Source organism: Papaver somniferum, chromosome 10 (assembly GCF_003573695.1).
Source record: "Papaver somniferum cultivar HN1 chromosome 10, ASM357369v1, whole genome shotgun sequence".
Classification (NCBI taxonomy): Eukaryota; Viridiplantae; Streptophyta; class Magnoliopsida; order Ranunculales; family Papaveraceae; genus Papaver; species Papaver somniferum.
In genome coordinates this window covers 68,359,034-68,384,873 of record NC_039367.1, presented here as the reverse complement: position 1 = coordinate 68,384,873, position 25,840 = coordinate 68,359,034, and the positions used below count along the sequence as shown (strand labels likewise).

The following is a 25,840-nucleotide window of genomic DNA, read 5'->3' as shown; positions in this document are numbered from 1 at the left end:
CTTAAATTAATCTCAACCCAGTTACGAAAAAAGAGATAATTTTAATCGGTATAACTCAACATAAGAAAATCTTACGGAGTCTATGTTGCACTAATAACACAAAAGTGTGATCAGAAGTAGATCAATACTGCAATAAAATTCTCAAAGATTTTGTTCTATTTTCATTTTATAAAAAAAACATAATAGATTTAACTTATGAGCATATATGAAATATCAGCTCGATTTCACGAAAAACGCAAAGGCACATATATTTCATAAGACTTTTGCAATAATTAAAACCAATAATGATTACATATTGCAAGTTCATCTTCCAAAAACTCTAAAATTTAAATAAATAAATCTATTAACATGCAAGATGAAAAACGTTGGAAATAGCTCGTGTAATCACAATTTGTGTTATATATACCAAACCCTAGTTATCCTTCTCAAAAGTAAGAATAAATTCTTACAAGAAGTTTCCTAGAAATTAATAAAAAGAAAACAAATTAAACTCGATTTTTCCAGACTCTTCATCAGTATTGAGACCCTTGAATTAGTCATCAACTGTATCCACGAGTTCTTCAGAGAAGATATCCTCATTAAGAAGATCACGAACAAGAGAATTCATGAGAACAAGTTCAGCAGAAATGTTTTTCAACTCAGTCCTTAACATGTCTATACCTTTGAGTGTTTCAACAAGTTCTAGTTTTTCTTCCTCAAATTGTTTAAGAAAATCATAAACAACATTAGCATAAATCATCTCTTCACGCTCAACATCTTGATGATCATAGGAAAAATAATAGTTCACCCCAGGAAGATCTTCAGATGATTCAAGAACTTCATCATCAACAAAAATTCGCTCCTTTCCTCTTGTTTCAATATCATCGCAATTAAGAGCTTTCTCCATGCTTTATAAGATTCGTGACATAGAAGACATGCTTTGTTGAGAAACTCCTTGGATGAGAATTCTCAATTACAAGTTAAGGTATATATAAAGGAGTTTGTAAGAAGGCCTTCTCAGGGATGGCGGTCGGTTAGTTACCTAACTAGACTTTAGGGTTTTCGAACGCTCACAACGAAAGAGTACGTGTACCTTTACAAGGTATGGGACCCTACGTTCCTAAAGGATTTTAGACACAAACTTTCGAGTATTGAAAAAAATTCGAGAGCACATAATAATTTTCAATACTGCAATTTTCTACCTTTTCTATGACAAATATTCTTCCTTGAATAGCAATGCATTCTTAGCTCAATAAACACGTGAGTTTCGAGCACAAGAGAATTGTTATTCATGCAAAGACTTTTATCAGAGAATGTTTTACCTTTGGAGCTTGGCTCAAAAAAAACTTTTAACATTCGAATCTGATTGAAATTGACATAGAGAATACGTAAAGGTTGTAATATGAAAAGATTATAGCTCATGACATCTCAGTACTACCTCAGATAAATAGTATACCTGTCATACAGTAATCCTTATCCAACAAGATTTTTCATGGATAAGGTTCCAACACTTGTGCCTAGTTTGCACAAGGGTGAGTCGTACGCTTACCAGAGAAATTATACTAATGTTTATTTTTGCATTTACCTCTTTCTTTTGTTAAGAAAATCTTTTTGGAATATGAAAAATGATCATAGAAATTGTTGTCATCGTAATAAGAGACACGATTAGAACCCTTGCCTGAGATTGCTTGCCTCGAAGAAAATGATAGTTTATCAATAAGATCTTTATATCCTGTAATGATCAAATTCATGTTAGCTTGTTGAACCGTTTCATTTTAGAAACTATCAACTTTCTTGGGAGGCGTATGGGTATCCTGCCGAACCCATATTTGTGATGGTTTCACTAAGTTCTTCTTAAACCGATTTTGCATACTACCTTTTTGACTTGTTTGAATATTCTTGGACCATGAAGTACTGATATTCCTAGAATCAGATTTACTTGAATGTGATTTCACCTCAAGAGGTTTAGACATCTGAATATCAGTTACACCCTTCAGAATTAAATCCAACGTGTTTTGAAGACGGTTAAACTGATAAATTTCCAACCTCATCTTACACTTTCTTTGAACATGTCCTTTAGTGTTGCAGTAAAAGTAAACTTCTGAGTTTCAATGAAATCAAAATAGGTAGTTTTATCATACTCGTCTTCTAAAGAACTTTTCCTCCTTGGAGACACAATTTTTTCTTGGTCAGAGAATTTTAACTGATTTTCTCTTGTTAAAGTAATAATACTTTGTTTATCATTTTCTGACTGTAATATTGTTGGCATATCATAAACAACACTTGTTTTTACTTTTACCAACTCATTGCCTTGTACAAAAACTGTTTCCATGGTAATTTATTTGGATTCATTATCGCACGTGGAGTGGTGTTTTTACTTGACAATCGTTCGATTTCTAAGGCTTTGTCTTTAAGTTTATCCTCAAGCGAAATGACTGTCAATTTCACTTCGGCATGTTTGATGTAGTTTTTAAGTGGTAGTAAAGTTCGTTCAACTCGGATTTGATAAGATTGGGTTCTATACTTAAAATAAAAATAGAAAATATATATACAAAAGGTTTGTCACAATGTCGAGAGAGACTGAGACTCAGGATTCCACCAAATTCCATTCATGTGATTCAAATAATAATTCCAATCAATTATAGATCAAATATTAAAAACATGAACTCTTATTCTTTGCCAAAAAGTAGATTTTTGAAAAGCAATGATTGTAAATCAAAAGCATGATGTATCAAAAATACATAGACCAAGCATACACCATCAAACGAAATCACACCCATAAAAATCATAAATCGATTAAAAATCAATGCAAATAGTCATAAAAGAATTATTAGAATTACCACATGCGTGAAATAGGGCTTCCTCCGTTATCCCAGTGTTGGGGTTTAGCTCCTCATATTAATCACTTGCTCAAAATACATGTTTATAGCCCAAAAGTTGATTAAAAGAGTGAAAAGAATAAAAACAGTGAATCTGAGACGCACAGAAAGCGTCCAGAGAAGAACGATAGAAAATAAGTGTCTCTGTTGCTGTTGTTTTAAGACTGAAGGCGTCTGTCCTTGTCACAGTTGAAGAACGACTGTATGTGGAAGTCTGTTCTTCGTGCTCTTCGTGCTCTTCAATGGCAGCAGCAGCAGTGTATAGAAATCTCTTGATTCACGCCTCCTGAGATCTCCTCTCGACCCCAAACTCCTCGTTACTTTTCTTAGGACTCTCAGCAACCTATTTATACACCACAGGACGATTAAATCTCTCCCAGATTGCTTCGAATTCTCTTCTTTCCTTCCTTTGCAGTCACGGCAATAATCGCTTCCCAAATTTGTTTCACACGTTTCTGAGCTCTCCCACTTATCTCAAACTCTTCCTTAGATATATATGTATCTTTGGAAAGAGTTTTAGGTCTTTATTCTCTCTGAATTTCCTAAAACAAATCCACATAGACGTATTTCCTTATTCACCTCTGTTTCCTTTTTCCGGCCATTCCAGCCCAATTTGATCGATCCAAACACATGTATTAACCCTGTCTAGCCATGAGAAGTCCAGCCCACTCTCGCTTAGCAATTAAATCTCCATAAAATAACTCCAATAATCGAGTCCAAAATTTGCCAGGCGCTGCACATAGTTTCCCGCCAAAATTTCTAATTTGAAACGTGAAGAAGGTGACCTCCCCCTTATCCATTTCGGGGGTCCCTTTAGCAATTGTGGTGGAAATAGTAATTTCTGGGCTTAAACAGTAATTTTTCGGGGTTCCTCCGGGGTATTTCTGGGTTGTCTCCAACATACTTCTGGTACGTTATATACGGAGGTTCAAATGCCACATTTTGAGCCAAGTTCGCCGCAAAAGCTTATTTTTCCAAAAACACCTACAAATACATAAAATAAGCAAATAAGTATAAAATCGAGTACTAACAATATATACAATTGAGATATATTAGACACATAAATGAGTCTATCAAATACCCTCAAACTTATTATTTGCTAGTCCCGAGCAAATCAAAACTATAAAATAAAATCCTAACTCACTGTCGCAGGCATCGTCGATTGCATTTAGCGTATGCAATAAGCCTTTAAACCCCTAGGTGTCCCTAGTGGCCGAGTTATAGTCTCGGGAGGGCTTACTAGAGATATACCCACAAAACCTTAGCTATCTACGCAGAACCTTGGAAGGCACTAAAGAATCTCCTTGGTTGGCATACTTATTGACTACAGAAAGAAGTACCCTGATGCGAAATTCCAATTGTTGTACACGAGTTTGCACTCAAGCATACTAAAATTCATATAAAGTGACAGAGGTCTACTCAGATAGTCGCACTATGGACATCAATATCCGGAGTCAAAACTAATCACATGGATAGATCAAGAAGATGGATATAGAAAAACATAGATGGTTTTGATGTTTATTAAGTGAACGACGTTTCCCATATCTGTCTGAAGGCCTCCTCCAAAATGAACCTATCCTAATGGACTGAGATATCGGTCTAACTAATATCAACACTGCTGGCATATACAAGGGAACCAGCGGCCGATAACCTAAATCTAGATCAACAAACTGGCATATACAAGGGAACCAGTGGTTGACTACATAGAATAATAACCTTTTTTCTCGAATTTTTCTTCTTTTTTTTTTTTTTTTTTAACGGCATGAATAGATCTTTTGGATCCAAGCGCATGCTTCTTGTCAGCATATTACACGATAGTTCCCACGGGTCCTGCATTCCACGCTTGTTTAGGCGACGGAGACAGGGAGAACACACACATATTGCTATCCAAGTGTTAATATTTATTCCGATTGGTCTAATTGGTCCGGTCTCAACTTTTTTTTTTTTTTTCTTTTTTCAACTTTTTTTTTTTTTTAGAGAAACATAGTTTAAAATGAAAAATAAAAATAGAAGTGAAAAGGACTCAACGAAATATGGTGAAACTATCATGTTATTTCTAACACCTGAGCTCTGTGCTTTTATGAATAGACTCTTTAGATGTTTCCATCTATTCAGACTGGTTCCTCAACTCCTACAACCAAAATGCTTCCATCCACTTAAATTGGTTAGTGTAATCCTAAATAGGCATAAATTTCTAAGCTCTGGAGTTTATTTATTCATACTGCAACTAAAAAGTTTCTCTCATACCCCCAAACTTAAATATAACATCGTCCTCAATGTTCTAAAGATAAAATTAAAAGCATGAACAGGGAGAAACTGTTACCATTTGAAGCAAAAGAGATAAGGAAAGATATTACCGTGTCGCATGAATGTTGGGTTACCTCCCAAGAAGTGCTAAGTTTAAAGTCTTCATCCAGACTAAGAAAGGATTAGTCGCCTCATAGAATCATAAAGTAATAGCCGAAATTTATGTGGGTCATCAAAACCAAATAGAGCTATCACAAATAAAAGGAATCTGCAACCTGTCAAGAAAATAAACAAATAAAGCACACCCTTGTCTAGGTTCTTGTTTAAGACAACTACATCTAGTTGTGGTTCAGGTTCAGGTTCTATAACTGCGTCCAAATAAAATATTTTCATGGGTTGGAATTCCTCAAAGCTAAGATCCGGTTCAGGTATTAGAGTCTGAAGAAACTCAAGTAAAAATTTAAAAGCACATAATAATAACCTGAATAATTATGGATCCTTAAAGTCAATCAGTTTTGACTCAGACAGCTGACCACAATGAGAGTGGTGGTCTATCTTAAGAAAATGTATCGACCCTAATCTCTTAAAGTAATTAGGTTTAGTCTCAAAACTAAATAATTGACACATCTGAAATTTATACGTTCCCACAATTGGTTGAAAAATATTTGGTGGGAAAACAAAGTCGATCTTGGTATCATAGCCTGGTCTAACCTCATCAACCAGAGGATGGGTTTCTAACAACTGAACTTCCTTATGGACATCACTAGGTTCAGGAAAACGTGGTGTGAAGATAATCTTGTAAAATGGTTGAGGCACATGGAGAATGATAATCACCCCCAAACTTAGAGTTTTGGGTATCTCTAGATAGACTAGCTACAATTTCCTTAATTTCTAGATCGTTGGAATCCTGAAAATAGTCAATTGCTTCTTCTAGGTTATACTCAAGTGACACATCCTCACCCATATTTAATAGCTATACGAGTTCATTCTCTTCGTCTAAGACCATTGTGTGAAATATGTTCAAGGTGGTTAGCCGAAACTAGCCGATTTGAACTTATACACTCAATATTAATTTTCATAAACACTTAAGACTTTAACCTTGAGTCACAATCATGCAATCAAACAAGTCTACTGTGTATTTAGAGATTTGATCAAATGCTAATTATTTCATAGAAATAATTTCTTGGCCTTTGAAAATAGTCGACATGGTTAGTAGATGTACAAAGTATAAATACCATAGCCGTTCGTGAGTCAGGTCAGTCAAAGTACGTGTACCGGTTTGTATACTATTAAGCATAACCAAGTTCCGTAGTTCACAGAAAAATTTAGGTATGTGTACCTTAAGACTATAACCGGTTCCGGAGTCCACATAACTATTTTGGTATGCATATCAGTATGGATACACAAACGAGTTCCGGAACGCATAAATTTTTTGGTATGTGTACCGATATGGATATCAAACCGTTTTGTGACCACATGTCCTTTTCGGTTTGCATACGGGTATACGTACCAATACGGTTCACGAGTTAACAGATTTCTACAGGATGTGTATAAGGATATGCGTACCCAAAAATCCACTTGTCGATATATAGTTACTCCACTACGTGTACGAGTACATGTAATACGGCTTCAGACTTATAACAGTTTTCCCAGTTTGTAAGACTGATAACATTGTCCTATATCCAAATCTACAGTAGTTCTATATTTCTCTCTAAATCGATACGAAACACTCCCGAATAACATCAATGAAACTTGAATCATGATTTTGATTGCGAGCAATAAATTGTCCTTCCATGAAATTCATTAAGTATGCAAATGTTCATTAAGCTTGGTCATTACATTTCGAAAACTGATTACCAAGATAAACTTGGCTCGAAATTCTTGTATATGCACGATAGTCTAATTAGTTATGTGATATCGTCTCATTGACAGAAAGATGAATATAACTTGAGAAATAGGTGGTTTATTCTTCACTTACCTTTTGTTGAAGAAGTTCTCCAAAATCTTTGGTTGATCATCGCCTTCAAATAGTAGAACACAATGATGACTGCCGCGATGTCCGTTTCTCAACTACATTCTATCCTAATCCGAGACTTAACTAATTATAGATTAGAAATCAAGATATAGTTTTGATAACTAAATTTAACAAAAAGCTTGAGATAGAAACACTTGTGAGTTCGACCTAGCAATGCTCTAACACCAACAGCTTTAAGAAGATTAACAATGAGCAAAACTTCACTGACCAGGGAAATGATTGACTTACTGTCAACCATTTTAAAGTCCATGAAGTTTCAAATCATGAATTTCTTTTTGCTTGCTTCAGAAATCTTGTATTTGTTACTAAGCATCGTCACATAATTTCTTTGCATGCGCAATACTTCGATGGGAATTATATACACTAGTCTCCCGGGCATTCAAATATGAACATGGCACATGAAATCATCTTCATGACGCTTCTTTCGTTTGGCCTTCAATTCATCAATGTCTTTTTTTGATGCAGTAAGATTTTCTCCAGTCTATCTTCAATAATGTACTACAACTTGATGATGATCAGGAATAATTTCACAGTGTCTTGCCAACGAGTAAAATTCTCGCCATCAAAATGTTCCAAGAGATTCAGAGTCTGGTTCATGACTTGCAGAGATTGATCAGTAGCGGTTAAAGTATCACCCTCCATTGTTGAAACCTATTGTCTAAAACTGTTAGAAATTGGGTTAAAACTAAAGGATGAAAAACACATAGAGAAATGGTGTTCCCCTGAATTCAAGGGTCTTTCAATAATTCGACCTTTCCCAAATAATTGGCAATTACAACAGGTCAGCGAATTATGTTTTTAGGATTCAATAATGAATCCCTAACACCATAATTTAATTCAATGATTATACTCATTGATCAGTCCAAGAACTCATTGTTTAAGTTTCTGATGATGATATTGGAGAAGAAAAAAGAAATAAGTTTTGATGTGTTTCCAGAGAAAAAACGCCGCTATTTTTAAGGGTCTCATGTCCATTTGAATGTCTTTTCATCTCCAACTGACACATTCAAGATGCAGCAATGGTGGCAATTGGGAAGGGACGCATTTATTCAAATATCAACGAAATGAAATTTGAATTATGTTTTCAGACTAAAACCAGAAATATTACTCCAAAGCTATGTCTCACATTTTTCTAGGGGGACATGTCGTCACCCTGGACTCCCTGCCATAGCGGCGACAAAATGCGTATGTTTAAAAAATATCCAACACCAAGATAATACCACTAATATCTTAAGCAGTGTCCTATGATGGGACACTACTGAGGCAGTTAACCAAACAATACTGTTAAGGGATCAAGTGACTAAATATGCTTAGGTTAAGTCTTACGGGATAGATTTGACTTCTAGATTAGACAATAAACGTTGCAATTTCTTCTCAAAGCTTTGTCTATTCTTCAACGCTACTTCTCTTTCCAGATATATGTCGCGTGTGAACTAGTAGCGAGACAGTTGCGTTGTTTCATTCAACGCAACCAAAATTCTATTTTTCGCGGAATGGTTCAGCGAGATTGCTTTATTTTTTGATCCAACGGCTGAGATGGTTGTGTTGTTCCATTCAGCGCGACCACGGGGAATGGTTTAGCGCATCTAAATGCTAGATTAGAATTGCCATAAGACTTAGGGGATTATTCTAGATGACATGGCCTTCCAATCTAGCATAAGACATGGTCATGTGGTCAGCTTCACGTGTGGCACTGCGGGAAGACATCCTCTATCATACTTAATATCTAATTTTCCTAAAAACAGGGGATAAAAAGAATTCTTCTCCAATCCACCCATTCTTTTTACTCTTCTTTGCCTAGCTGTCCACAATGTTTTTGATCTCGGTCCTTGTTTATTTTCTATCTTTCCTCGTGTATTCTTTTCAGAGTGGTTTCCTTATTTTGTTTCGATGCAGCTATATATATCATGACGATATTGTGATATGATCAGTGTTAAAGAGGGAATATTATGATCAAACACAAATACCATATGTACATCTATGAATATGTGTAAAACAAATTAACAGGAACCCCCATTAGTCAATAGATATATACATATCAAAATACTTTGTTCCTACAATTGGAAAAAAAAACATAGAGCCATTGAATCGATCATATCTTTAATAAGTGCATCATATATGATCAGTCCTGCGCTTCTTTTTTTGTTATTGAACATTTCTTAAGAATATCTATTTTCTGAAAGATATGTATGATCGATATATAGCATGTTACTGGGTTTTTTTGATCATCATCTATTAAATCAAGTTTGTTCGTTGGGTTTATAACATAGGGAAGGTATAAAATAAAATAAAATAAAAGCTGACTAGGATGGGTAGACATCCTCTTTATGAACCTCTAGAACAAGAGGTTCACGAAGAGGATGTCTACCAAAATCTATGCCATGTCACCTACACATTAGTCCAATAGGTTAGGGTTGGAGAATGTTTTCATTAAAAGTGGATGTGTATCCTACGTAGACGAAGATTTTTTTACTCACACACAAGCCATTGGAGAAGCTCTTAGCCTTACTCTCCAGCAGCCATGTAAGCAGTTAGCCATGACGATTCTGTTGAGGGATAAAATGACCAGAGAGGTAGAGGCCCAAGCTCGGCCAGTTACACTGGCAGATTGATGAGCATGCCCACTCTGACCGAGCAGTTTCCTTTTAAATGCTCCAAACGAAAACTTGCGAACTCCGGCACTTGGCCTCTTCTTTTTTTTTTTTTAGGCAGTCGCACGTTAGGATTTTGAGCCTTATTACTTAGCTTAGAGCATCTCCAAGAGAGGGTGTATCTATTTATTTTTAGTGACACGTAGGATTTTAGACCCCGTTTGGCATAAATCCATCTCCAACAGTAGGGTCCTACAAGTTAGGAGGGACCAATTACTAAATGTGAAGGTGTTCAAGAAAGTGTTATCTACACCTCGGTTGCACCAACACGTCATGTTTTTAACCAATTTTCTTTTAATCCTGAGGGTTAAAATTCTCACCGTTGGAGATGAGTTTTTTGTATGAGTTCCTATATTTACTTTATGTGTAGATCTCATAAATAAAAGGACTAAATAAAAAATCCACGTATGATTTTTTACGCCTTATGTTGGAGATGCTCTTATAGAAACTGACAGGGGGTTAGTCCACGAGTGAGTTGGAGGGAGTTTAATGTATTTTGAATCTTGGGGATTTTGAGGGAGTGTAAGAGAGTATAGGGAGTTTGAGAGAGTTTGGTGTGTTGAGTGTAGGGAGTTTAAGAGACTCTCCCAAAATCTCTACTTTTTTGAGAGATTTGGAGTGAGGCAAAAATACACTATAAACTCCCTAGAACTCCCCAGAACTCCAAAAAAAAAAAATCCCTATAAATCTAATTTTTACCACTAACAGGGAGTTTAAGAGTTTCTTTCAAACTCCCCCACGACTAACGGGGTTTTTTAGGGAGTTTGGGAGACTCTTCTAAACTCTCCCACGACTAACGGGGATTTTGAGAGACTCCTTCGAACTCCCTCACGACTAACGGGAAAAAACCCAACTCCCCCAACTCCCCTGAGGACTAACACCCTGTGAGTTTCTTAGGGCAACTCATAAGATTTTCCCAACCCTAACCAACATACCTGCGTGAGAAATTTCTATGTAAATCATATTCCTATACTCCTCAACAAACCCTTTTCTTTTCCTTCCCTGTACTTTTCGATCACGAAACTTATCATCGTTTATCATGAATCTAACAAGCAAGTTGTTCTTCTTCTTCTTCTTCTCTCTAATAACTTTCCTCTCGATCTACACAAACAAAGAAGTGTCTGAGTTTTTAGTATCTCTTCGACCGTCAATAAGCGAGCATCAGGCCAGTGCAACGCCTGATTCCAATGAATACGTATGGAAGGTTGAAAACTTTTCTAGGTTGAGTAATGAAACATATCACTCTGAAGATTTCTCCGCACATGGTGTTAACTGGTATGTCGTCCTTTCACCATTATTGCAAAGTTGCAACTTTGTCTTTGCTTTCAAAATCTCGTTGGTAATTTGTGTCATAGTCTTCAAGGTGTTTGGATATACACCCGAAAGGAATGATTGGAACTTGGCATACGTTTGATGGCCCTCAATTGATGAAGGGAACTCGCTTAGCGGTATTCCTTACCTCTCGGGACACCAGAGCGTGGTACACTCGGTTCAGTCTTGCCATAATCAATCAAAAAAATATGGCACAGACACGAAAAATTGGTATGTTAATTCTCTTCAATAAACTTTATATTTCCTAATTGTATCTGCCTTCACAAGTCCAGGAAGTCGACTAGTAGAATCTGTATATGTATTTTTATTTTTCAATTCTCATTGTTTATGTCAGATGGAGAATGTGAATTCCGCTGGGAAAATGATGCAATGGGTTTTTATGAAGCAATGCCTCTAAAAGAACTAGTCGATCCCAGAGTAGCATATGTCATTGATGACACTCTTTACATTAAAGTAGAGGTCCTTTCTGCTTTGAAGATAATAAAGTCTAGTCCGGTAAAGCTTAGCTGTTGTTTCTTTCAACCTTCTTTTGATGCCAAAGTTACTGATTGCTTAGTATGGTCTAACTTAAGTATTACTTTATACATGTTTTTGGTGGAATGATTCAGGCACTCACTACAGAGAACGATCTGCTTCCTCCAGCAAAAACAGAAACACAGTCTGATGATTCTAAGCTGAAGTTAAGTATGAACCCCAATGAAGATCAAAGTGCAAAAGGAGAAGATGATGCTAACCAAGGAATATTTCGATTCTTCCAGTTTCTAGGTGGTTCTCAAATGCGCAAAGAGGACGTGTCTGAGGAACAATCGAGTCATACTACAGACAACGATTTGCTTCCTCTAGCAAAAACAGAAACACAGTCTGATGATTCTAAGCTGCCGTTAAATATGGACCCCCATGAAGATCAAAGTACAAAAGGAGAAGACGATGCTAACCAAGGAATATTCCAATTCTTCCAGTTTCTAGGTGGTTCTCAAATACGTAAAGAGGAACAATCGAGTCATACTACAGAGAACGATTTGCTTCCTCCAGCAAAAACAGAAACACTGTCTGATGATTCTAAGCTGACGTTAAATATGGACCCCCATGAAGATCAAAGTACAAAAGGAGAAGACGATGCTAACCAAGGAATATTTCGATTCTTCCAGTTTCTAGGTGGTTTTCAAATGCGCAAAGAGTCCGTGTCTGAAGAACAATCGAGTCATACTGCTGACGCTATTAAAAGCTTGGCTGCTTGAGTCACAGCACGTAGTTTGCTGTTCTCTTTTTGGTGGTTAGTTTTTGTTGCTCTAAATGGTAATAACTCTAACAGCTAATAGTAACCTAGTAGCTTAGGTAGCGTAAACTCAATTAGTAAGGCTGTATTGTGCTTAAAATCGTACATAATTTTGCGCAAACTCAATTAGTAATGTAAAGCCATCTCATAATCCTACCTAATTTTGTTTATATTGGGAGATGAAAAGGATTTACTGGGAAAAGATTCTTTTATTGTCATTTCTTGATTGCTGTATGATGTTGAGACTCGAAACTGCATGCCATGCATGGAAATGGGAAGGACACACCGAGTGGTCCAAATGTTAGTTCTAACTTTTAAGCCATCTTATTCTGCCACGTTGAAGCATAGGAAGGTTGAGTTTTCATTGTTCTTTTTATCGAAATACCTGCAGTTACTTGAAAAAAAAAAGAGTTGGGAGTTTGAACCCTGTAATTAATTAATCCCGTCCTCTTATCAACTCCACAACTCTAACCACATTAACCCTTGGAAGAATGTTGAGCCCTTTTAGTGCAGTAGTGCCATGTTTTTCGTTAACTACACGATCAGCACCGGGTGATGCAAGGTGTTTGTTTTCTTTCTGGCTCGTCTGGATCTGATGTATCGCATTTGAATCTGATTCAAAATTGTTGAATAGTAGGATTATATGATTGAGATCCCGATTCAGCAAAATCAAATTAGGTGTTGGACAATCCTTCCCGTAACTTTTAATATTCTAAGGTTGCTTCTTACAGTATAGTGCAGCAAGTTCGCACCCAGTTTGCATTTTAACGTGGAGAAAAACAATATGTAGTCGACTACCTAAAAATAAATAAAATTCAGATCGAAAAGAATATCCTAAAAATAGCCGTGCGGTTCCTTGTTTTGGCGTCTGTCGTTCCCAATCAGAGCATATATATATATATAGGTTGTAATCTTTTTTCTGCACTCCAGTTTCTTTTAGGGCCTAAAGCTTATCCTACTAGTCGAGCTTAATTTACAATTCTGTTTTTTTTTTCTTCTTATTTTGTTCCTTGCTCTTTATTACATTGAAATCAATTGGGGAAACAGTACATAGTCGGTGTAACATCTCTATCAAACGCTGCCAAATTGCACCAACAATCTCATTACTTAAGTCAATGAATGTCCACAATAGCTACCACAAGGGTAGGTAAAATACATCTTTATCTTTTTCATATATATAATAACCATTCAACTCAACCATGGTCAGAGATTAACATGTTGGAACCTCCTTTTTCAACTGTCACCAAATCGGCTTTTGTTGCCAAGTCCATCTGGGAGAGAAACATCTGGATTTTTCGTCCTGTGCCATATCACTTAAAAAATTAAAAGTATCATACAGAGTTTATTCAGGCTTATAAGGTTTCCGTGTAGCCACCCATACAATTTTCTGGCCTTTTCAAACAGAACAGAATAAATAAACTTCAACTGAGGTTCAAATGAAAAATCAATCAATCAATAAATTCAGCAGAGATACAAGTAGGAATAAGAAGATAACAGGAACATCCAAACATGAGCTATTGTGAAATTACTACTCTGGAATCCGTTCCTTCAAATAACTCAAAACTCCTTTGGTTCCACGATCCAAAATGGCACGTCGTATGCTGCAGAAATTGTTAAGATTAGAGATTGGAGGTTTGAAATACAATCACCATTAATTTCCATGAGAATCGAGTGGTTGTCCATTTCAAATTCAAATTCAAAAAAAAAAAAAAACACCAAGGACAAGGACAAGTTGAGTGGCTAAGTAAACAAACAAACCAAAAAAAACACTAAAGACCATTGTTTTTTTATCATTTTAAACCTCGCTTCAAAAGAGCTGGGGAAATTAGCATTTTAGCAATCGACTGACGTCCCATGTCGAGTTCAAATTCTGCTGCCAATTGTTTCTCAGATCAATAAAAATGACAAGCAAAATAAAGGGTGAAAGTTCGCATTTTACCTTCTCAATGGATTCCCATCGAGTCTCAAAGCCTGTAAGCTATCTTCCAGTAAACCCTGCTCCAGTAACTTTGTTATAAAAATAGGTATAAAAGGTGCAACAAAAAATGTTATATCAAGCCAATTAGTTCTGCTGGCACATCTACTCGGTGCTTTTTATTGACACTAATGTATGACACACGCCACAACAACCTCAAAATGAATATGCAACGGAAATAAGAAAGTGAAAGGAGTTAAGACTTTGTTTCCTAACCAGCTGCGGTGGAATCATTGAGATGTTGTTGTCAGAAAGGTTAAGCTCAATGAGAGATGTAAATCTCCCAAATTCCTGCATATCAATTTAAAGTAAGCGTCTTAAACCCTACCAAGAAAATATGCATATAACAATTGAATAACTAGTTTGCATTAAAAAAACATGTTTTAAAACCAAAAAAGAAAAACTAGTGTTACCTTTGGTATTGATACAAGTGAATTTTGGCTCAAATCAAGAATCCGCAGCTGTTGTAAGCATAGTAAATCTGAAGGGATATCATGTAGTTGCATACGCCTGTGCCCAAAAGGTATAGTTAAAGATAATGAGATGCATTTCATGAATAAATTAAAGAAGTAACTAGTTCGGCCCAAGGAATACCTCAGGTAAAGCTCTTGCAACTGGAGTAAGCTAGAGAATGCAGGAGGTTGTGGTAATGAAGTAGCGTTACCACTCAAATCCAGTATTTGGAGTTTCGAGAGAGCTCCAAATGCATCTGAAGGGATCTGCAAATTCCAGAGAACAAGGAAGCTTGATATACATATATATATACTCCATATAAGATAAAAGGAATCAGAGGTAGGAAAGAAAACACATAAGATGGCACTTGAGTGGCTTATGAATTATATACAAGCACCGAGTAAATTACATGGCACTGGCATCTTAAAGAAGTAAAACATAATTGAATCAGAAGTAAATTACCTTTGTAAGGGGATTGTTGTCCAACTTTAAACATAACAGATTAGGGAGAGAGCTTAGGACTGAACCAGGCCATTCCTTCAATTTATTCCCCGACAATATCAGAGTCTGAAACACATTGAAAAGAATAAGAAAGCGCCCAAGTTTCAGGCTTGCCATATAACAAGTAGAAAACTTGGCCAATCACGGTGAATCCGATTCACGGTTTATGATTTTTGCTTCAATGAGTTAATGAACTTCATGATTTTAGTTTTCTCATATGTATGCATGTATGTATGTAAGTATGTGTGTACATAAGTTGATTATAACAATTTGTGATTCTCTATCCCCAACCAAAGGCACGTTATCCATAAATTACCTGAAGGGAGCTACATGATGAAAGCTCGTCAGGTAGCCCTTGAATGGAATTTCTAGAAAGATCAACTTTTACAATATCACTTGATTCGCAAACTGAAGGTGGAACTGAGACCAAACCCAATCCAGTTAGAGAAAGTTCCTGAAAGAACAAATGCAAAAAGTTCAAATTTTCTACATGCACGAAAAGAATTGCAAATTCTGAGATTTTAGGACCAAAAAGAAAGGTCCAAAACCATCATAATTGGAAACATGATGTCCATAAAAGGTTAGATCCATCTTCAGTGACCTCCTAAAGAATCCTCATTTCCAACAATAAAATTATAGAGATTCGTCATCCAAAAGCAGGATTGCTAATCTTATATTTAACACCATACATGTAGCACATACTATGCTTTACCAGTGAACAATCAGTTATGTACAAATGGACTGGTCCCACAAAATTGAGATATGCAGAGAAGACAAACCTTGGAAGAGAGAGAGAGCCGAGCTGCCTTGACAATTACATCTTCTTTCAAGGAAGTGGAAGCAGACCCTGTATCACAGCTTTAATTGTGTTAAAATGAACAAAACCGTGTAAAATATTTTAGAAAGAACACATTTATGGTTTAAACTGTTATACATATATGATTTGTTCACATCAGTACTATCCAAGAAAGTCAGATTCAACTTGCCTTCATCAGCAGAGACTCTACTTCGGAGATACTTCAATAAAGCCGGTGTAGGACCATTCACCAGCGAGCTATAATCAAAACTCAGTTAGGTAAACTACTTAACTGGTCAACACTTTAAATCAAGTAAACGACCCAGTCCCAATTCAAACCTTCGAAGACTTCGCATCGGATTACCAACGAGCAGAAGCTTTCTTAGACTTGTCATCATGCCTGTAGGATAATTAGAATCAATAGTGATAGCTTTATCATGTTTACAAAGCATGCCAACAATTTTCAACAGCCAAACAAACAATAGAAATTTGCTGGTTGTGCACGGGGCAGTAAGTAAGTCTTTGGTGGAAAGATGAAAAGATTGTGACATGAAAGGAGGCTCGTACACAATTACCAATTACTAAAGACAGTTTTTCCCAAATCTATAATTCCAGCATGACACACTATAGAAATCTTTGGATCTCAACCAAATAGGAGACTTAGTAGTAAAAGGAGGACGGGAAGAGAACCAGACTACCTACTAATGGAGTCCAATAGAACAAATTCTTGGAGATAGGATGTAGCATTATATTAAGTTGAATTGATATTAGACTGCTAACTATACATTTAAATTCTTTTTGCCGTTTTGGAAAGCTTGCAACAAATTTCGGGACCCTGAAGAGTAAGGAATTATATATCTAGGCAACTTGGGTGGTTTACAAAATGGTGCCACTAAAAATTGTGAAAAGAATGATACTGATTCTCATGTCACTCCACTGAGAAGTGCTCAAAGAAGCTGCAGCCAACTGCTAACCTTACCAATTTCTGGAGGTAGTCCTGAGAGTGAATTGTTTGACAAATCTAGGACTGAAACCTGCAACTTGCATGCCTCGACAGGGAATTCCTTCAGCTGCACACAGTACACGAAATAGAAATCATGATCAAATAGTTCCGATCCAGATAAAAACAACTAGGAAGCAACACAAACTACACTTGTAACCACCTGATTTGAATGAAGATCCAGTGTTCCTAATTGTGTGAGAGCCCCTATTTCTGCCGGTATGGAAGAGAGCATGTTGTTCCTAAAATTCAAAGTCAAGCGTTGAAACTTAGAAGACACCTGCATCAATAACTATGCATAATTGTGGTAGTACAATAGAAGACAAAGAAGAATATATATAAATTCAGACCCCATTGAGAATTCGGTGAGCGAACTGCAACCAGCGACTGATGATGGGATAGAAGTAATCCCTGCACCCAAAATACGTAAACAGGTGTGCCAGAATATATATGACTGGAAAAAATGAGATTCAGGGAGCATTGTCGCCACATGCTTCAAGTTATGTACGAAAATTCCTTAAATATCTAAAGATAATGAATGCAATTCAACTCACTGTTCTGATGGAGGTCTAAACGAATAAGTCGTGAAAGAATTCCTATATTTTCTGGGATGCTGCTCAGCAAATTTTTGGCTGCATAAAAACCCACCAATATGGTTTTACTATCTCCAGAAAAAGATTTGCAGGTTACAGATATCAGGATAACATGCATTGAAACACTTACAAGCATTCAGTTCAGTAAGCGTTGTCCATGACATTTGATTGTTCTCACACAAAATTGTTAATTTGTTCCCCTGACAAAAGCTTTAGATAATCAGTACTTGAATCACTGATAAAATGATTCACGATTTTGGCAATTGGCTCGTTAAGGCACAATGAATAATGCCAATCACCATAAAATTTGCTCTAAATACAAGTACCTCAACATCCAGTTTCACCAATTTTAAGCAGTTGCACAGATCTCCCGGCAAACTTGTTAAGCTATTGTTGGAGGCCTGAGAAGGAGACAGTAATAGACTTCAAAGTCTAAAATTGTAAAAACAAGCATATGGTGTATAGATCCGTAACAATAAACTCACTAATGAAGGGCAAAGCTTTAAAAAGGGATGCGCACATTCACTGATGAGTTACCTTAAGGTCTGACAAATTTACGCATCTTCCTAGGGAGCTTGGGAGTTCTTTAAGTTTGTTGTTCGAGCAATCAAGCCTGAAATAATGTCGGAAAATATAAGCATTGTCAGACGTAAGTAGAGTGAAAATGATTGTTTGATGCGCGTTATCAAATGGTTAGCGAGGAATACATGGCAATGATACAAGATTCTTCTCATTCAGTTCAGAATACGTACTGAAATACCACATGCGGAGTTAAATTAGTGAACGAATATAACATATCACACAAAGCACATTACTTAGGCATGCTTTTTCGCACATATATGATAACAAGTACTTGTATAAGCTTTCTTGTTAAATCTGCTATTAGGAATGGTCCTATCAAAAGACCCAATACCAGAACAATGACCTTCTAAGAGATCAAGGAAGATTAACCTCAATTCTTTCAATTCACAATCAAACCAAATGAGGCTTACACATAAGAAAATTTCTCCCCAAGTAATTCTGGATTAAAAATTCTATTCCTAAAGGAGAAACCAGAGTTGCAATTTCCTGAAAGTTACAAACTTGGAAAGAATTTTTATTTTCTTAGAATTGCTAGTTTATAAAGAACTCTAGTCCATCAGATAGTGTGCTAGCTGGTACATAGAGGTGGACAGGTTTCTACTAGAAAAGAATCAAATAAGGAATAGAATGAAGGGAGATGCAATCATGCAACGCCTAAGGTAAGGTAACCTTAAAATGTGGTGTTCTAAACGTCATTTCATCGATGAAATAGAGAGATGTAACATCTAGGGTAAAATAACCTTGAAGGTAAAGTTTTGTGTCTTTCTCCAATCAAACAACCACAGCATCCTTATTGAGCAATCTTTAGTTCTATTATTTTTCTTGTTTCACTGCTGTTTGTTTATCTTATTGGGGTCTAGATTGATCATTATTTCTTCTGCGATGACTTAGATAATAAGCATTTTAGAAAGTCACGCGCGCATAGCGTATATGCGTATGAAAGCACGGTTCAAGGCAGAATACCCTGGTAGGCAGCATCTGTTTGATTTCTACGGAATCAAGAACCACGAATTAGTGGGATACACTTTTGCATTGTTGTTTCCATAATATACTTTATAACTTCTATCTAAAGAATATACAAAATTTAGAAGTTACTACATCCTTGTCTTTATTTAAAATCAACTAGAGTTTGTAAACAAAAAGAAAATCCAAACAATATCTCCTTCAGTTACTTCCATAGCCAGTAACAGATGATGAGAAGAAGGATGGTTCAGGAAGCTTACTTGACAAGAGAAGCAGCTGATCCAATATCTTCAGGTATATTGTCTATCAAGTTAAATGACACATCCAGTGATTTTAGCATTTGAAGCCTGACAATATGTGTAAAATTGTCAGTAAGGAAAAAAAACTCTTCGATATAGAGTCTTTTTTAATGAGGTTCACTTACTCTCCTACAGCAGCTGGAAGCTGAGTTAGCTTATTATGACTGATATTTAAGACGGCTAACATGGATAAATTTCTAACATCTTCTTTCAAAACTTCAATTTCATTATGAGCTAAAATCACTTTTTGTAGTTCCACACTCTGCGATGAACACATTCAACATGGTTAATAAAACCATAATATACAATTTTTTCTCTTAAAATCTCGTGTAAACAATTTAGAGTAATAAAAATACCTCCCACCAGTTTCCACCATCTGCTAACCCCTCCAAATTTTTGTAAACTTCATCTGGTACTTTCCTGAAACAAAGTTAAAAGCTGTTCAAATTACATATGCAATATCGCTGTGTTGTTTAATCATTCACATAAAACCCTAATTTGATCAAGTCACTCAAATATTCCCTAACGGGCCATTTGGACATTACACAACAAATTAAAATCTCATAATTTTAGCTCATTTAATCATCATTTAACAGATTAAATTTAGCAGGATTCGAGCAATAAACAATAAAGTATTTGTTAACGAATGTATTGAACTTACGTGAGAGATCTATAAGATAGATTTAAAGAACCAGAAGTTCTTGCAGCTTTAAGGATCCGATCCATAGTTCCTATATTCTAGGGTTTGTTTCTTCTTTTACTTATTGGTAATCATGTTTACAGATTCAGACAGCCATAGATCGACATTTCAGATGAATTAATTTTTTTCCATCCCTTCGCTTCCCGCTTAAACAAAAGTCTCGCACGATATCTAGTTTTCCATTAGGACCATCACCTCTATAATGTATTAATGTGGGTGCCAGTAAGCTACACTAGCTAGGACAAGCGAGCGACAAAACACGACGTGCAACCTTTTTTTGTTTTGTTTTCTTTCTTTTTTTTTTTTTTTTTTTGGAAGCATGCATTGAATAAAGAAGTTTAATTTACAATTTTTTTATTTTTTTGAAGTTAAATTAAAAATATCCATCTTCTTCGACTATAGCAGAGATGGTCGGTAACAAAGTACTTTTTCATTAATAGAAATTCAAGGATACGGGTTTAAGATAGAAAGTAAGAAAATACAAAGAAGCATATCGTAAAAGTACAAATCTGAAAAATCCGACAAGAGAAAAAGAAGGATTATCTGTGTAGACTAAATACAAGTATGAATGAGAACCGAATAAATCGGAAGAGTGATGGTTTTTCTCAGAAATTAAATTCCTATCATTAAAATTGTATTTCTTCTTAGAAAGATGTGCTTCCAAAGTAGGAGTGATTTACTCAAATCCGTTGAACCTAGTCATGAAGCTTCCGTCGTCAAAAACAATGTTGATGAAGTTTCCGTCGCCGGATAATTCGAGGATGAATATTCCGGTGAAGATTTCGTCGCCGGAGACAACAAAGATGATGATTTCGTCGTTGGAGAGCTTTGCAAGTGATCTATAAACCTAATAAAATAACTAAGAATAGCCATTAAAGCCAAGATAAATCTCTATAGAAGAGAATACAAAAACACCATCATGGTGTAGATAAGAAAACATAATAAAACTAATACAAAACCTAAATCTAAGTTAAGAAACAATAAAGATTGAAAGAACCTGCTCAAGTCGAGTCCTAAACGGACTAGGTCTGAGCATGAAGATTTTGCCGGCTGTAAGTTTTTTTTTCTTCTGTTAACATAGTGATAGAGAGGAGAGAAAAAGTTTTTAGTATAGTTTACTTTACAATTTCAAATGGATATGTGGTACGCATAGAGTCATAGAAAATAATCTGAGTGATATAATGTGGGATTGTCTGGTCCCAAATTTTGGTTGATAAATTTTCATTTGGCTTCCGTATGTCGCATGATTAGCCATGATATTTTCTGCTTGATTTCCTTCTTTGTAGTGGTGTTGGATAGCAGCTTGTAGAATCTGACCCATTATATGTTTTATTTCTTCAATTATCGATGTACCAAGGTGAGAAAGTGGAAGAGTTGATAAATCGGAGGATGTTTTCTGAATCTGCATCGAAATATTTGGTCATTGCCTCTTCATTGTTGTCCTGAATGCCAAAAGCAGGGCTCATGTTTCTGCTGTTAAGGCAACCGTGAATTTCTAGAGGTTGTGCTAAAGCCATCATAGTTCAAGGCTCAAAATCCCCGATGAAACCTGTTACAAAACCCAGGTGACCTCTGACAACCCAATCAATGTTGATCTTTATCCAATTCATATTTGGTGTGGACTATCCTACCAAGATTTGGGAGATCATTTTGGTGTTTCTAAAGAGGTTAGAGATTGAAAAATCTCCTGGTAGCCCCTGATACTTATCATTGCCTTTTTCTCTTGGCTATAGTTATTCCCAAACAAAAAACATTTTACTGTGGGCCTCGTTTATATTTTAGCTTGTATTTACGAAAACTTTTTGTTAATATAGTAAACTAGATATGAACTGGGTCGTTTTGATTGTTGTCAATAATAAGTGATCCGTGAAGCTTTTTTTTGTGTTGAACATAGCCGACATACTTTCATAATGTGTTCTCCTTCTAGTTTTCTTAGAATTTGTTTGTGGTCACGCCATAGTTCCACCTCAATGGTACTCCGCACTATGAAAAAGTGAATAAAATACACTAAGCGGCTAAACATCACCCGATTGAGGAGAAAAATCTCCCAAATGGCCAAAAATCAGCCGCCCAAACTTTTTATATAAAACGTTCGTTTTCTAGAGGATTTGGTGAAAGCTGTTTTCACTTGAGCCGAACACTTTTACTTTTTTCTGTTTGAACAAATTTTGATATTTGGTGCTCAAACTCCTTCACTTTGAATGACTTTCCTCATTTTATATTTCTTGTTGTAAGAGCATGGACTATGGTTAGTCTCCAAATGAGACTAACTTCTTCATAATGAATGAGGAGTGGTTCATACGAAGAAGGGAAGCAACTATGGAAATTAGTGAAGGAGAGACCATACGGAAAAATAGTTTCTCGTATACTTTTTTTTTTTAAATCTTATATTAAAAAATATGGAGGGAATCTTTTGGATTTTAAAATGATAACAAAAAATTTACATCTTCCTCCAAATTATTTGTTGTCCAATTGTTTTTTTCTTTTTGGTTTTATTTCCATTCTCCAAATTGTTTGATATTTAATCATCCTCTAGATAGCTTGTCATATAAAGACTGTTCACCGTTTGGGTTGATATCTTTCATATACTCATCCGAAGGAGTGTTTGAAAGATTTTGGAATAAAAGGGTGGTGAAAGAATATCATAATAACAACAAATTTGCTCTAATCGGTAGTGTTACTCTTTCAGAATGAAGGAGTAACACTATACCCATAACCTTCTCTTTATGGATGTCTAAAAACAGAGTAATGCGAAAATCAAGATTCAAAGAATTGTAGCTACATATGGTCCAAGTTGTGTAACTAACAAATCAAACTCATCATTGTTGGTGGAAACACGGTATTAAAAACAATATAATTATGTTCCCCATAAATTCAATCCACTAAGTTATTAAATCAAATCCTTATTCATATTACTTCAAGGATTTGTTGTTTTAGGAAACGACCATCCCCATCAGCTTTACCTCAAACATAAGTTATCTACTTCTCCACTTTCTCCATTAACTAAAATAAACTGGCTTCAAAGTTCATTCATTGCCCTGAATTTTATAAGGTAAGCAAGAATAGATCATAATCCGATAGTCAGTTGTAATACAAAAAATTAGAATTACACGCACCATAAAAACACAGCAATAACAATACCATAAAAATGCTATTATCGAATAATAAAAAACAATGTTATAGTACGACCTCACCAAATCTTTTATATCGAATCAATGTGACAAACTACATGTAGTGCATATTTGAAAGTTATCTTGAAAGTATCATAAATACCCTTTTTTCTTTTCTAGCTAAAGCACTCTAAATCAAGGGAGAATGAATGTTCAGTAAATCTTTATTAAATATTAATATGTAATAATAGTAGCATAGTACAACTATCCCGAACCGACAAGGAAATGGAAGAAAAGGACAGAAGCAAAGTAGCTATCTAAGGTTATCATTCCTGTTATAACTCTACAAAATCCATTAAGTTCATATACGATGTGGAAGCTGAATTTATGACACTTGAAATTGATCGCTCTTGTAAAAACAAATAGATGGTGTCATCCTTCGTAAAATAAAGTTGTAGCGCACAGTTATTACATAACAAAATGATTTTGGAGTGGGTGAGTTCCAGAAAATCCATAGGCCCGATTTATGGCATCCAAGATTAATTTGAATCTCCAGTTCTTCTCTTCCTATGCGATAGGGATATGGTGGAACAAATCCTACATGAAATATTTTAATAATTACTCTAGGGGCTTGTGATAACATGTTGTCAATCTGACTACTTCAGAGAGAAAAATGTTCAAAAACTTAGGATGCAACGATTTTCTTTGAAAAAATTCTATGCATGACATCATCGATTCCGCAACACTGCCTAAGAATATTGATAGAATGATGGTGATTATAAAATTAATGATACTTAAAGTAATGATGTTAAGAGTTGCCAAAAATATGAACAAAGATGGTAAACCTTAAAAAGTACTTCATGTTGCTTTTATTGTACCTTGTTAGATAGCCAAGCATGGTATCAAGTAGAGCTTCAAAGATATAGCTTTACGACATCCTTCACCAAACACTTATAATTGCACATTGAACACTATGATAAATAGATAAAGATATCATAAGAGATGTGCTTTATAAGCATCCAAATCTGAAAAAGAAAAATTACGTCTATGAAATTTAGCAATAAGCAATTTCCTTTTAATAATTTTGCTTGAAAATAAGCATTTTCCTTTGAATAGTTTTGCTTATAGGAATTTTACTCACTTAATTCACTCCATGTTTTTCATCAAACATGCTAGATGAATGCACGAAAGTACAATACAATATTACGAAGGGCGAACTCATTCCTGCAACGTTGAATAACAAAGTAAAACCATTTATTAATAGAATATTTGTTAAAGATCACAAATAAGGGTGACAATATCAACCATGACTACATCACTAACCTCTAATGAAGAAGAACACATTTATAACATCAGTTTTTACACTTATAATTGAAAAATAAGTATCTAAACAATTATGGGAGCAAAGATTTATCGTGAATCAAGGAAAATTAGTCTTAATGCATGTAATAAAACTACAACTATATGTTGAGACCTACTTACTTTTCTGATAAGAACGATCAAGAACTACTTGAAAACAACATAACCAAGCTAAAAAATCAAAGATCTTAAAGTTAAAAAAATATGAACAAAGATAAAGGATAAGAAAGTTTGAAAGAAATTGAACACCAACAAATAGACATAAATAATGAAAAACTAAATAAGTAATCATGCATTGAGAGTTTCCAAATAATCTAAAAATAGAATGCCAATTCATGTGCCATAAACTTTCCTAATGGTTTATTTATCCCCCGTCTTCTTTTATGAAACTACGATTGGACCCTCAGACCTTATTGTTTGGTATCTCATCTTGTGTGGTTTTTCTTCGGCAGTATCATAAACATCCCCCTGGGCTTTTGCTGCATCATGGATTCAAAGAGCAAAAAAAGTGAGAACTCTAATCAATGTCGCTTCTCCTGACAGGGTGAAAAAAAACCTTATCAGCAGTTACTCATTCATTTCCTAAGTTCCACATCAAATTCAACATATATGTATTTTTTGAAGCATGCAACATATGTATATGTAGTTTTATACATGATTAATTGCATTTTGATACAACATATCCTAAATGAATACCAAATGTAAACCTTTTTACACACATCGATGTAATATGAAATCCAACTGATATAACTAAACCAAAATCCTTCATTATAAGGAGTACGTACGTGGATCTCAATCAAAATGGCGGCATTGATGAACACTTTCTTTGAATATTGGATCACCTAATAGAACAAATAAACCAAAAGAATCATTAAAGGCAACAAAAATTATGGTTTTGATATATAACTTGAGCATCCAGTATACTCAATTATGTTGATGGTGGTGTCGATTTCTTTCAAAATCCTACTTATTCTGCTTCAACCATCAACAACAACAACAATATGAAATCTCTGATTTTCCAGATTTTTTTTTTGTGTGAAAGAGAAAAGTCGTTTAAATTTGGTATTTTGGTATTGAGTGCAATCGGAAGATATATTCCTTATTTTGATA

General features: G+C 35.3%; 2 protein-coding genes across 3 annotated transcripts; one reads left to right on the top strand and one right to left on the bottom strand.

Annotated features, from left to right (window-relative positions):
* Positions 1-10,740: 10,740 nt before the first annotated feature.
* On the top strand, positions 10,741-12,560 carry LOC113319549. 2 transcript variants are annotated; one of them, XM_026567805.1, is made up of 4 exons: positions 10,741-11,066; positions 11,155-11,333; positions 11,458-11,618; positions 11,732-12,560. In XM_026567805.1, exons 1-4 carry the CDS (start codon positions 10,831-10,833, stop codon positions 12,359-12,361), a joined length of 1,206 nt encoding a protein of 401 aa, XP_026423590.1. In that variant the 5' UTR covers positions 10,741-10,830; the 3' UTR covers positions 12,362-12,560. The 2 variants fall into 2 exon arrangements, with proteins under 2 accessions (XP_026423590.1, XP_026423591.1); XM_026567806.1 differs by having other exon boundaries at positions 11,147-11,333.
* Positions 12,561-13,485: 925 nt separating this feature from the next.
* On the bottom strand, positions 13,486-20,451 carry LOC113318630 (plant intracellular Ras-group-related LRR protein 6-like). Its single transcript, XM_026566823.1, has 21 exons — positions 20,223-20,451; positions 19,918-19,981; positions 19,687-19,823; positions 19,523-19,609; positions 18,255-18,330; positions 18,044-18,118; positions 17,848-17,917; positions 17,679-17,756; positions 17,475-17,535; positions 17,288-17,366; positions 17,104-17,194; positions 16,464-16,524; positions 16,315-16,382; positions 16,108-16,175; positions 15,645-15,782; positions 15,290-15,394; positions 14,969-15,093; positions 14,788-14,884; positions 14,591-14,665; positions 14,339-14,394; positions 13,486-14,000 (listed from the first exon to the last, which is right to left on the bottom strand). Exons 1-21 carry the CDS (start codon positions 20,285-20,287, stop codon positions 13,928-13,930), a joined length of 1,749 nt encoding a protein of 582 aa, XP_026422608.1. The 5' UTR covers positions 20,288-20,451; the 3' UTR covers positions 13,486-13,927.
* Between the last annotated feature and the right edge of the window lie 5,389 nt (positions 20,452-25,840).